A 13,334-nucleotide genomic window follows, 5' to 3' on the forward strand; every position below is an offset into this window, starting at 1 on the left:
ATTATATAAATAGTAAATATTTAAGGGGGATACTGGCAACATTACATGTAATAACTGATAAATTGCAAAAAAATGCCAGTTTTCTATTATAATTACACACAATGGGCCATGTTCTTTGAGCAAGGTTAGCTCTTACACCTCCTCTGTTCAAAAAGTTGGTTAAATCACTATCTGACACTGAATAACTCAACTGGTTTGATAGCGCTTATCTGCTGGATGGTGATTCAACTTGATTGCTTCACAACATCCACCTTTTGAAAAACCAAGACTAGTTTCATTGAACTCCACAACAATTTCTTTATGTTGATTGGAAAAATCAAGTGTGTTTCTGTTAACCGTACTTGAAGCATTTAGCTTTGCTTTTAAGCTAACTGCCACAGAAATAGACCTATACATGAAAAATAAATACCATCATTCAAAATGATAGAGTTCTATATGTCAGTCCAAAGTACCAGTAGTCACTTAATTGCTTTTCCACAATCAAAACAGGTAGCCAGGTTTTTCATTTTATTTCAGTGCCAAGTGTGAAAGAATAGAACAATTACAATTATTACTCCCAACACATTACCACATCTCTGGTTGATGAGTAGAAGTCAAAAGCAAAAATACAGAAGTTGCTGTGGAACCAGTGATGGAGTAGGTAATGTTTTTCAGTATTTGATTCATTGTAAATAACAAAATTATTATGTTATTTTGAAAGTTCTCAAATTGCAGGAGCTGTATGACGGTGAGTGCAATTTGAGAACTTTCAAGACATCACAAAAATGCAATAGCATTCATACAACTTCCTAAACATACTGACTGACAAATTTGAATTTTCATGTCAATAGTGCACAGTGAATTGCTTGTCAATCTTATTCGCAGAGAAACATCAAGCCAGGTTTAACCCAGATCATTTCACTTTTCTGATGCTAAGAAAGAAATAATGTTCACAAGCCTTCTTTTCACTCAGTTATCTTGAGTTACTACAGATATCAAGGTAGTGGTCTAATATATCAATTAACTTCAAACAGGTGATAAGAACGTGACCTTGCCACTTACACACTGGCTTCGAAAGGTTTGTTGTTCCAGTTCTCCAGGACTCAACATGGCAACCACTTAGACAAGAACTTATCTTTTGTTTTGGCTGACTTTTCAGGACAAAAGATGCCATTGAGTTATTCCTTTCTGGATGCACATGATTTCTTGTGCTGCTTCCAGTCTTTCTTCTGGCACTCTTTAGAACAGTAAAAAGCTTGTTTGCACTGTCCACAGACCATCATCTTCTTCTCCCTTCCATTGCAATTTTTGCATGTCGCAGACTTGGGTATGACCACCTTAGGACATGGCAGCTGTTTCTGTGTGTTACGCCCTAATGCTGAAAGAAGGTCCAACATGTTCGTTTGCTGCCTGAGTGCCAATGGTCTTCGAACTAAGCCTGGGCCTTCTGCTGGCTCTGGAGGCTCCTCCCCTTTTAGCTTGGCAACAAGATAAGCATAAAGCTTCCTTTTCCCAGAGAAATCTAACATACTTTCCAAGTAATCCTTGGATGGCTTGTATTTGAGATCAATAAGAAAATCCAGCACCCCTGTCCAGGTAGCATTGGACGGGTGGGGGCAGTCACCAGCCACACACCTTTGACACAGCTGACCCAATCCTGTCACACACTCATAACACGAACTCTGGAACACAGCGAGTAGAATACCATCTAGAACTTTACGATCTTTCTTCCTGTGAGCTGGGAGGCATTCAAATGCAGCTTTCAATGCCTCAAGCATACCTTGTTCGGCTGCCATTTGAAGTGGTGAATAATGAAGGCCACATGCATCTGTCGGATCAGCCCCTGGTAAATAAACAGCATATACATGTAGGGTTCTTTACTTTGCCTGCAGTTTTTTGTTTGAGTCTACGAGGAACCCTTTACAGGCAACCAGTAAAATCAGTTGACCAAAGCCCCCAGATCATCATGTGCTAAAACCAGGAACACCGGCTGGAAGACCAGAACACCAGAACACCCAGGAATTTCATGGAACACCGGAGCATCACGGAACACCCAAAATAATAAAGACCAACAAAAAAATAAATTATTAAAAATACAATAATTAACCCTTTGACATCCAAACCGGCCTAAACCGGCCAGACTTAGTATTTTACTCTGTCTAACGCCAGACGATTTTACTTGTCAATGGAGAACCCCTGGGAGTGAATCAATGGGTTAAAAAAGCGCTTTGGTTTTCTACTGAATGGAACATTGTTACAGATCGCCATCTTGATAGTGCCTCCCAACATGGAGAACGATGGGTGAATTACATTCAAGTCATTTACAAATGCAAATGATCCAGCTATGATCAACTCAATCTGTGGTGATTATTTTTGTTTGTCAGGTATTATTTATTTATTTTATTTTATTTGTTTGCCACACATACAAGAAAGTAACTAAATTACAGTAAGTTACAACAATCTAAAAGGATAGCTATAATAATATCATGTGAAATTATATTACTTTACAACAGGACAATTGCAACTCACACCAGGAGCTTTCTTAAACCATGTAAGTTTCCTATGGCAGATCGCCAAGCTTTAAGTGTGGAAAGCGCAAATACCCAAGTTAAAGTACTTGCATATATCACTTATCCCGAAAGCATTATTTTTTAAATGCATTTTCACTTTAATTGTGTCTCGTTCTTAAGGTTAGGTAAAGTTGTTCAATAAGCTTATCAAAAGGTTACCTTTATTTGTAGATTCTACAAGGCAGAAGTGATTGAAATTAGTGATGACTTGATTGTAATTCACTCACCATTCTCCATGCCAAGAGGCAATACCAAGATGGCGATCTGTAATGACGTTCTGGGCACTGGTTGTTCAAAAGCTGATTAACGCTAATCCCAGATTAAAAATTAACCAAGGAGTTTATTTCTCTTCTCCTAAATGCTGTTCAACGCTGATATTTGGCAAAACTTTACATTAGAAGAAGTCAATCTTGAAAAACAAAAGTAAACGAAAGAACTTTTCACCAAAAAGTTGAAAACATGAAACAAAAGTTTACACTAATCCTGGATTAAGTTAATCGGCTTTCGAACAACCGGGCCCAGGTCATCAGAAAGTTTTGTATTTTACATAATTTATTTTTCTGTTGGTCTTTATTATTTTGGGTGTTCCATGAAGTTCTGGCCCCAGTTGTTCAAATGATGGATAGCACTATCCGCCAGGCAAATCACTATCCAGTGGATAAGTCATAGCAAAACCAATTGCACTATCCAATGGATAGTGATTTATCCGGTGGATAGTGTTATCCACCTTTTGAACAACTGGGGACTGGTGTTCCTGGTTTTAGCACATGCCCCTCAGATCATTAAAGGCAATTATAGTTTGTTGGAACATTATTTGCCACTGAGCCTCACTGCCTCTTACCTGTTATGTGCAGAAATGCAAGTAATTAGAGAAATTAGAGAAATGCATGTCCAATTTTGATATCCAATTCAGCAATAAAGGACGTTTTCCGTGTTTCCATAGCCTCATCTAAACACGAGGCGGAGTTGGGAGAATTAGAGACAGTTAATCAAAGCAGAGAAAGCAGTTGAGGGTATGCAAAACTGTCGAGAATTAGATGAGGCTATGGAAACATGGAAAAAAGTCCTCTATTGCTTTTACAAAATATTTCTCAAAGATAATGTAACAAATGAAGGAAAATGCTGGTTTTTTTACTTCTAGCTTGAAACAGATTTTCTTGATACACGCTCATATTTCCTACCAGCCAATCAAAACGCGCGTCTGACAACACATAACCAATCAAAATTCATGTGATGTCACAGCCGTGCTCCCATACTCTCCTCTAAACACAGCTATTGACCAATGAGAGTGCGCGTATTATCCTAATTATTTTATATTAAATCTGACGTGTCCCTTTAAGTCTACACATTTGCTCCCCATTTCTAAATGGTTAGTGTGTTTTTTTTAGTTACGGTAAATGCAGCCGCTTATCTTTCAGACTGGAGTTTGGGGGACACTTTGTGGTGTTGATTGTCTGTATTCCCAGATGTGAATGATGTTGCATTTCTGGACATACCTCTTACAGGCCAACAGCCTTCTCATTAAAAATTTAATTCCCAGTGTTCTACGCACGTACCTGCCTTGCAAAGAATTTTAATGATTTTTGGCTTAAAGCCATAATAGCACGCCATATGCAATGGCTGTGGAATCTGCTTTGATACTGTTCTCACTTGGGCCCCAGCACTGATTAAGCATTTTAAGTGCTGGGGCATTTCATGACAGGCAGCTTCATGCACTAAGGTCTTGCTGCGTCTTTCCACTTTTGCATCCAGAAATACTCCTTTGCAGAGCAGATCTTCGAATTCACTAATCGTGCCTTTCAAACCAAGAACCTTGCAGCTTCGCTTGTCTTGACCTACAATCAAAGAGCACATAAAGGTTCGGGCATTGTAAGATGCCCATTCCAATGCTCCAGGGGTGTTGCGCCAGAGTTCAGCATTTGTCATGCAGTATGTGGCCACATTGGACAATGACTTCCAGTTACCCATGTGAAAAGGAATGGAGCAGTTTGGCAGCTTGCGCTCTCCCGTCAAAAAACTCAATGTCTCAGGAGATGCTTGGAAAGCTCTTAAAATGGTGCCCTCAAAGCTATTAAACACATTCATTGAGTGAGGATCATCATCAGATATCACTTTGTCATAATAGTCCTCAGCATAGCCCCGGTGTTGTTTGTAACGATAGTCCAGCAGGGCTTTGCTCCAAAACCATGCACCAGAAGATGAAGCAAGCTGAAAAGCTTCAGAGTTGGATTTTTTCATCGCAAATCTCAGAGCTCCCTTATCATCACCCAACTTCATGTAAACCTCCAAAACGTGGTATCTCCAGTTGGCAAAGGATGACCAGCTGTTAAATTAATAACATTTAACAAAGTGATATCTTACGTGCAACCTTGAAAAAATGCTGTTTCAGCTTTACTGGACTCGATTCACTATTACATTCATGGAGGGGACATTTTTTGACTTCTTAATCTATTGACACCTCAAACATCCTAGGAGGCCCCCAGGAGACGAGGAAAATCATCTGGCATTAGAGTAAAATGTCACTCCAGGGGTCTATGTGCTAAAAACCTCTACATCTACTCAAAAACTTCAACACATTAGGGACCTTAAGATCTACGACGGCGACTTAAACGAAAATGTCACCGCAAAATATCACTTTGCTCTATCATAATTCTTTCACTGTTACTCTACATCGTTCACTTCTTACAATCTGGGCGAAGTATTGTAAAAATAAATTGGTACGAGCAGTTACAAAGTGAAAATAGAGAATGAAAGATTCTCTGTTGCATGCTTACGTTGTCGTCAAAACCTCAAATTTGGTAGTTTTAAATCATCCTTATGCAGAGTACCACAAGAATCCGTCCTATAAAATCTGTGCTGCACGTGCAGCACGTTTATTTATGCTCTTTTAACCAATGATATCATTGTTTTGCGCCGTTGCTATTGCCATCACTGTCGCCGTCGTAAAATCTTAAGCTCCCTTTTGACTCCGAGGGGTGAGACTTAATAGATTTTACTCTGTGAAATGCCAGATGATTTCACTCGTCAATTGAAAGCACACCTCAGGAGTGAATGGGTTTACACTAATTTGTTATTTTGCCTTTCCCAAATTCTGATCCTTGATTACTTGAATCGGACACTAAATGTAACTGATTTTCTTTTCTTGTTATTAAAGCCATTGACTCTTCGGAGTGAGACTTAACAGATTTCATTCTGTCCTACACCAGAAGATTTTACATACTTGTCAACTGGGGAGGTTCTGGGTTGATCGAGGAGTGAATGGGTTAACCAACTAGTAAAAGTAAAAAAAGTAAAGTGGTGCATTTATATAGCGCCCTTATCACAACGTCTCAAAGGCGCTTTACAATGATCAATTTACCCCCAGCGGACTGGAAGCATATACAGGTGCAAATTGCAGCCGCTTCTAAGCAGTCCATTCATGCTGGTACTCATTTTACCGACCTCGGAAGGATGGAAAGCTGAGTGAATTTAAGCGGGAAAGAAGGTCGCCAAATATTCCAGTCTCCGCAGAACCGGGAATGGAACCCGGGACCTTAGGGTTGGAAGGCAGAGATCTCACCACTGCGCCAACCCCTCCGCTGTTAGTATAAAAACTATGTCCCCTTCATTAATACATATATTATTCTTCATATTTTACCCTGAATAATAATAGAACTATCAGTCTTTGCTCCTCATTCACTCTCTCCATCAAGGTGTACGATGTATGAATGAATAATAAAGCAACGTATGAGGGAATATATACCCGTAATCAACTAGGAAAGTTTCTCCCAATGCAACTCTGCAAAATATTCTAATTGGTTTAAGGAACAAAAATAATTATTTTGCTGCATCATAGCAAACATTTCAGTAATTTCTTAGCCATTTCTCTTCAAAACAGATACCCAGCCACCAAACACAAAATTAATAATACTTCATCATTAAAAATTTTATTCTATATTTTTATTTCAAGACTGTTTGTACCAATCCAGTTATAGAGTACTTTGCCCACATGGTTCGTAAATGAGATGACAGAATCATGAAAAACTTATGATTGGGAAAAGTGGACATTACTCTAAACAACGAAACACTGAAACAGCAAAACAAAGGACCATTACACCGTGTACATGTTTGACCCCACCATACATTGAATACTAACTGACAAAGGTTGGATTTGAGATAAAATATTGTTTTAAGCCTAATTCTATTGCTCCAAATCTCAGTCTTAATCTGAATCCTAATCTTAATCTCAATGAATTAGGAGCAATAATTTAGGCCGAAAACAACATTTAATCTCAAATCCAACCTTTGTCAGTAAGTATTCAATGTTTGGTGGGGTCACACGTGGTGTTTCGTTTTGCTGTTTTGTGGTTTAGTAATGCTCGGGATAAGTTATGCTTGTTTTTGTGTTAACACTGTTGTTGCTTGAACTCCCTACTGCTGGGGGGTATTGAAAAGGATGAGAGATTGCAAAGCAAGCCATCTGATGTAAGAGTGGGGCAAAAGAGGGAAGAGTAGTATTCCTCTCATTTTCTCCATGAGAAAAACTGACAAAGGCCTTTAAAATGAGAAATAGCTGTGTGAGCCATTCTGGTTTGGCTTCCTACAAGTACAGTGTACATGTACACATCATCAACTTATTATTAATTTCTGTACCTGTAGAACTCTGGATCCAGCTTCTCCAGTGTAAGATATATTTTTAAGGCCTCCTCACACCTTCCCAATTTGCGCAAGGTGTTGGCTTGACCGTGCACAGCACGAAAATAACTTCGCAAATGATTTTGTGACCAGCATCTTCCCTTGGATAGAGCTCTCTGGAAATCTTCGGATAAATTTGGGGCTACTTCCACAGCTTTGTTGTAAAATTCTAATTTTAAAGGAAAAAAAAAGATTTCAAACCTGTATGCGTTACCAGATTGTTTGAGCATTAAATTTTGTATCCTGCATTGCATTACCTTCAGTTTTCTTTATATGTTATTGGAGTTATCACTCAAGCATTGTTGCGGGTGGTGAGACTATATGAGCCGTGTGACTACTGCTATTTCATGAGGTTTGGTTAATAACTTGCAGAACTTTATTACATAAATTTGAAGCGATACTAAACATTAAGAACAACAAAAAACAGGACCGACCATACAAAACTGCCTGTTTTAACATGCACCAAAAACAGTGCACTGAAGGGAACTCAGATTGGTTGCGGGCTCAGCAGTAACAAGCATATTAAATAATAATGATAATACGTGATTGAACCTATGATATCAACCTTTGAAAAAAGCGTGCATTGAGATATTCAAATTTGGATAATTTTTCATCATTGTTTTCCAATCATCTCTTGCACAGAATTTGATAGAGTTTTGCTTCTGCTTTTACTTAAATATTGCTATTTCCATCAGCCTTTTTGTTCGTTAATTTTTGAATGCTCTGCTCTTTGCATCTGTTGTAATTCAGTTTTGCTCTAATTAGTTCAATTTATTATGTCACCTGTTGGTTTTTTTATGACTCTGATTCAATAACAGCTGTCTCCATAATAAAATTTAAGAAGCCTGAGCACAGTTGTATGATCGACCTGAAGCAACTCCAGCAATCCTTGTTTCTTGTCTCCATATGATAGAAAATGTTACTCAAAATAATTTCATTGGGGTTGGGTGGTATTAGACGAAAATAATTTTGTTCTATCATCTAGGGCATCAAAAATGATGGCAGTCCAAGAAAACAAAGGAAAAATTTTAACTGGTTGAGCACATGTTTGCGTTACTTGCACAAGACTGTAAAGCACTAAAACCAGACCACTTAAGATACACGGCCCCCAATTTTTGGTGTATCTGCTCACAGTTTTGTGACAAAAATTTGCCAGCTAAGCTAACACGCCAGGGGCCACTGCAAAGATCAAGAACGCTTTGCAAAATACCTCCTTCTGACCACTTGCATTTTCACTTGCATGCTTTGATAAACAAGCTACAATTAAAGCTGCTACACTCAAGCTCTCGTTAAATGGTATGCAAATATAAAGAGGGAGGAAATTCTGCAGCAAAGCGCAGATCCATTGTTCTAAAACGACGACATCGTCAATCGTGGACTTAAGTTTCCATTTCGCGGTTCTGTTTCAAGATCGAGTTTCACAACCGTGCTCGGTTTGCATAAAGTAGCTTGAGCTGACAGCGGAAAGATTTCTTTGCCTTATTTTTATTTTGCAGCTCTTTCGATTAGCTACTAAGTGATCTGTCTCGGTATGGGACTTTATGAGAATCAAATATAACACATTTTGCAGTTTTGATTTTTACCGTAAAAAACAACAACTAAGCTTATCTATCTTATTAAAAGATATTTATACCGGTTAACTTACCGAGAGCTTCTTCGTAAGTTGTAGCCTCAAATTGTGCCTTCACATTGTATGCTTCCGGGCTGTATGGGGATATTTCAAGCGCTTTATTAGCTTCGGCGACCGGATCGTTTTGCGCATAAGCCATTCGTGCTTTCTTTTCAGCTCTAAAAACAGCTACGTTCGAATAGAACTCTTCCTCGGCGCCGAATTCTGTGGCTACTTCGTGAGCTTGAGGGGCAAGAGATTGTACATGCGATCTGAACTCGAGGTCGTCGTCAATATTCCCATTTCCATACCGTTCAAACTTGAGTGGATACATTGGGTTGAAAATCGTTACCATTGCACCGAAATTCTCGCTCAACAGTTCCATAAATACGTCCATCTTGGCTGCCGACTGTGTCAAGGTCTGTCACGTTGTCTTCCAAAATTTTCGACGACTTTGGCGGGAAGGAACATTGCCTTCAAAACGAGTCAGGGCGAGCTGTCAGATCGGTAAACGAAACCGGAAATACGGCTGTCACGCAGGCTGGTGGACAAAATGTGTCACAGAAAGCAGTTTTGCTCTGAGTGTAAGAGAAATTTCGTCGTGATGGGCTGTTCTTTAATTTTTACTTGCCTCCCGCGCCAACAATCCAGCCAGCCAAGAGCCCATGACAAGGACCGAACATCCGCTCTACATTTCTGTCACGGCGTTGTCACAGACCGATTTATTTTTACGAAGGGGGTAGTTCCTGAAGAAACTGTGGTGCTGCGTCGGTGGGGAAGTAGTATATAAAAAATTGATTTTATCAACGGAGTTGATAATGTAAGTTGGCCACCGTACAGAGATTTTAAAAGCTGACGTTTCGAGCGTTAGCCCTTCGTCAGAGCGAAACGTCAGCTTTTAGAATCTCTGTTGTTGTTGTGGCATCCTTCAGTCTATAAGACTATGGAGTAGCACCCTTTGATTTGGATGAGGAGCATCGTCTTGAATGGCTAAAGAGACCAATTCTGGAAGAGCAGCTTCTGCTGCAAAACTGAGAAACAAGGACCGAGGGCTGCTGTGAGGTAGTACAAGCTTGCTGTCTGGCTGCTCTTTTTGCTCTGGCTCCATCATTTGCAGTACGAACTGCCTTCTCCCCACTTTCCAGACCTTGTAAAACAATTTGTTTCCACATAGAATCTCTGTACGGTGGCCAATTTACGTTATCAACTCCGATTTATTTTTAGATTGAATTTCCCATGAATGAGCCTCCCGCAGGATGAACTAACTTGCGGCATAGCGTCACCGAACCGGAACTGCCTTTAGTTTTTGCGGAAAAGGTAGTCTAAAACTAGATCGGTTGAAAAAAAAATGCCGTGACATAGGGTTAGTGTGGGAGTTGTTCGCTGCTGAGCCACAGCTACGCAGGCCACCCCACAGCATCCTCACAATTGGAAGTGTGTGACGTACAGCACAAAAACTTGCAATGATGGGTAAAATGGAACAGGATACGTTAAAAAGCAAAAAGGAAACGGGGACTAGGAGTTTTCTGACAGGCTCCAATGCAACTGTAACAAGATACTGTCCCAAAAAAAAAAAAAAAGAAATAGTGCTTCGTTTCCGGAATGGTAAGCGCAAGAGAAAAGATAAAATACTGTAGAGTGTGGGTCACTCGGTCTGTGATATTTATTTCGCTTCGTCTTTTGAAATTCTCGAGAAATAAAGATAGAAATGTTGACGCAAACTCTCTTGGAAAGGTGAGAAGCCTGTCGAGGAATATTAACCATTAAAGAGAAGAACAGATACTTGTTTATGTGCACAATACATCGAAGCATAAGGTATACAAATACCTATTTTACCTTCAAATGCCACTGCATAACATTTCAAATTCCGTTTTCCGCGAATCTTCCATTACTTGTGTTACGTGTGAACCACGGCAGTTACCGGTACTAGCTTTAAAATAACTGGTTCCTGGTTAACCCAATTTATTACTACGACTCATTAGTGCGAAGATTGTTTACATTACTCATTAACACGAAGACAGATAGCTTTGGATTTTTCAACAATAGGGCCGTTTATACAAGAGAAAATAAGCCGCGGCTTACTCTGGCCGCGGCTTACATAAGACGCGAACACCCCGCTTAAATGGTACAAAATCTACGTTCACGGCTTTCTCAAGCCGCGGCTTATCCTGGCCTGGAAGTTTACACTCGTATAAATAGTTCCTCTCTCGTATTATGTACGCCGCGGCCAGAGTAAGCCGTGGCTTATTTTCTCTCGTATAAACGGCCCTAATATATCGCTTTAATCTAATCCAAAATCATTCAGATAGTCAGAACGTCATATTTATGACCCATTTCCTGCGCTTTTTGTTTGTCAGCATTATGATTTGCGATAGTTCAGGTTCTCATGTTCATAAGTTTGTTTTACATCTCATGGGTGTTTAGATTTTCAGTTACAAACTCTGTTTTGATTGGCCACTCTACCGCACTGTTTAGGATGCAGAAAATGGAAATACCTTTAAGTCTTTGCCTGGGGTTGTCCAATCATTGAAATTCAAGCCTCTATATTCTTGGGGAATTGTAAAATGGTGTGAGAAATGGTTTCTGGTCATACCAACGTTTCGTTCATGTTGCCTATGTCAAATAAATGAGGACTTAATGCAAGAAAAATTGTCCTTTCGTTTTACCTAAATTGCTCCACTGGGTAACTGGATAGTAGATAATGAAAGTCACCTTTTCATGAAGACGAGTAGCTATTTACACAGTGAGGTAGAGTGGCCAATCAAAACAGAGTTTGTAATTGAAAATCTAAAAATCTATGAGATGTAAAAACAAACTTATGAACATGTGCAACTGAAGTATCCCAAATCATAATGCTGACAAACAAAAAGCGCGGAAAATGGGTCATGACTATCTGAATGATTTTGGGTTAGATAAAAGCGATATATTGTTGGAAAATCCAAAGCTATTTCTCTTCGTGTTAATGAGTAATGTAAACAATCTTTGCTCTAATGAGTCGTAGTAATAAATTGGGTTAACCAGGAACCAGTTATTTTAAAGCTAGTACCAGTAACTGCCTAGGTACACATGTATAACAGCAGTAATGGAAGAATCACGGAAAACGGAATTTGAAATGTCATGCAGTGGCATTTGAAGGTAAAATAGGTATTTGTAGACTTTATGCTTCCATGTATTGTTCACATAACCAAGTATCTGTTCTTCTTTTTAATGGTTAATATTCCTAGGCCCAGTTGAAAGGCTCAGTCTCACCGTTCAGAGAGTTTGCGCCCACATTAATTTCTGTCTTTATTTCTCGAGAGTACCAAAAGACGAAGCGAAATAATTAATATGACAGCCCGAGTGAAACTATTCCGGAAACGAAACACCATTTCTTTTTTTGAAATAATTTCTTGTTAATTATGCATTTCACTCGTAGTTGTCTGTGTCATGTGGCATTTGTTGACTAATGACGTCATAACGCTTGTTTTTGACATTGGGGAACGTTCACCTTAAAAAATCCCGACAACTTTTTGCTTGAAACTGCTTTAAACAACAATTAACGTACGTAAAATTATACCTCGTTCATTTTCTTGACATTTATTATGTGACTTAACCTGTTTTCTTCTTAGGGGATATGATTAAAAGGCAGAATGATAAAGCCTCGATAGGAGTACTAGAGCAAGGTACAAAACTCATCGATATCTTGATATAAGATGACTTTTCCATATTTGTTTCCGATAAAAAGTTTAAATTGTGTTTAGCCGTTAAAAAAATCACGTGACACATTTCAGGTGAAAAAGCGAGTAGAAAGTAAAGCATGCAGATTTTAAGTTAAGGTCGATTGGATAAATGCTTCCGCGTTAAAAAAAAGCCAATTTATGAGCTTGGTCAAGCCTTAACACATGGCAGTCACATTACTGCCAACAAGGACATTGGCACGGTATTCAATTGTTTGCAAACATCAATTACAGAGAAGAATTTAAAGGCTCACGCTTTTGTGCAGCAACAACAGCAATAAACACTGCAACGTGAAATTTCATCTAGCGTCAAAGCAATAAGCCTCCCACGCAGACACTCTTAGGGCTTCGTCACGCGTTCCTCCCCCAAGTGCGCCTGCTGAAACGAGCCACACATTCGTTTCCCTTTCTTAAGTAACTGTCACCTGGAAATCACGTTCGGGTCATGTAGGAACCAATCGGCGCTGTGTATATTGCTCCCCTAGGAGCGTCAATGCGTCAACTTCTTCTTTGGATGTATCATGAAAGAGACGACGCCTTTCCAAAATATTCCTCAGAAACATTAATTTAGTTTCCTCGGTGGGGTATGCATTTGTACTCTCGCGAGTCAAATTGCGAGTGCTTAGCAACGGTATGACGTCGTTTCATCAAAAATGAAAGCGCCGTGAAAATATATAAATACGAATAATTTAAACTGCGCGAGAACCATTACCTTCAAGCGCAATGAACGCAACTAGGACAGTAGCGAAAAGAAAGCTCGAAAAAAGTCCATTTCTTTTACAGTAA

At 39.3% G+C, this 13,334-nt stretch overlaps 1 protein-coding gene across 1 annotated transcript; it reads right to left on the reverse strand.

Moving 5' to 3' along the window:
• Positions 1–1,023: 1,023 nt before the first annotated feature.
• On the reverse strand, positions 1,024–9,320 carry LOC138058903 (uncharacterized). Its single transcript, XM_068904354.1, has 4 exons — positions 8,869–9,320; positions 7,182–7,392; positions 4,106–4,872; positions 1,024–1,822 (listed from the first exon to the last, which is right to left on the reverse strand). Exons 1-4 carry the CDS (start codon positions 9,227–9,229, stop codon positions 1,158–1,160), a joined length of 2,004 nt encoding a protein of 667 aa, XP_068760455.1. The 5' UTR covers positions 9,230–9,320; the 3' UTR covers positions 1,024–1,157.
• Between the last annotated feature and the right edge of the window lie 4,014 nt (positions 9,321–13,334).

This window comes from Montipora capricornis, chromosome 8 (assembly GCF_036669925.1).
Source record: "Montipora capricornis isolate CH-2021 chromosome 8, ASM3666992v2, whole genome shotgun sequence".
Lineage (NCBI taxonomy): Eukaryota > Metazoa > Cnidaria > Anthozoa > Scleractinia > Acroporidae > Montipora > Montipora capricornis.

What these genes read in the sequence shown, in the direction of transcription:
- LOC138058903 (XM_068904354.1), bottom strand. Translation starts at nt 9,229, where the DNA reads ATGGACGTATTTATGGAACTGTTGAGCGAGAATTTCGGTGCAATGGTA. An exon ending in AACTTACGAAGAAGCTCTCG is followed by an intron (nt 7,393 to 8,868) that starts GTAAGTTAACCG and finishes CTTTAAAATTAG; the next exon opens with AATTTTACAACAAAGCTGTG. An exon ending in TAAAATTCTTTGCAAGGCAG is followed by an intron (nt 1,823 to 4,105) that starts GTACGTGCGTAG and finishes TTTATTTACCAG; the next exon opens with GGGCTGATCCGACAGATGCA.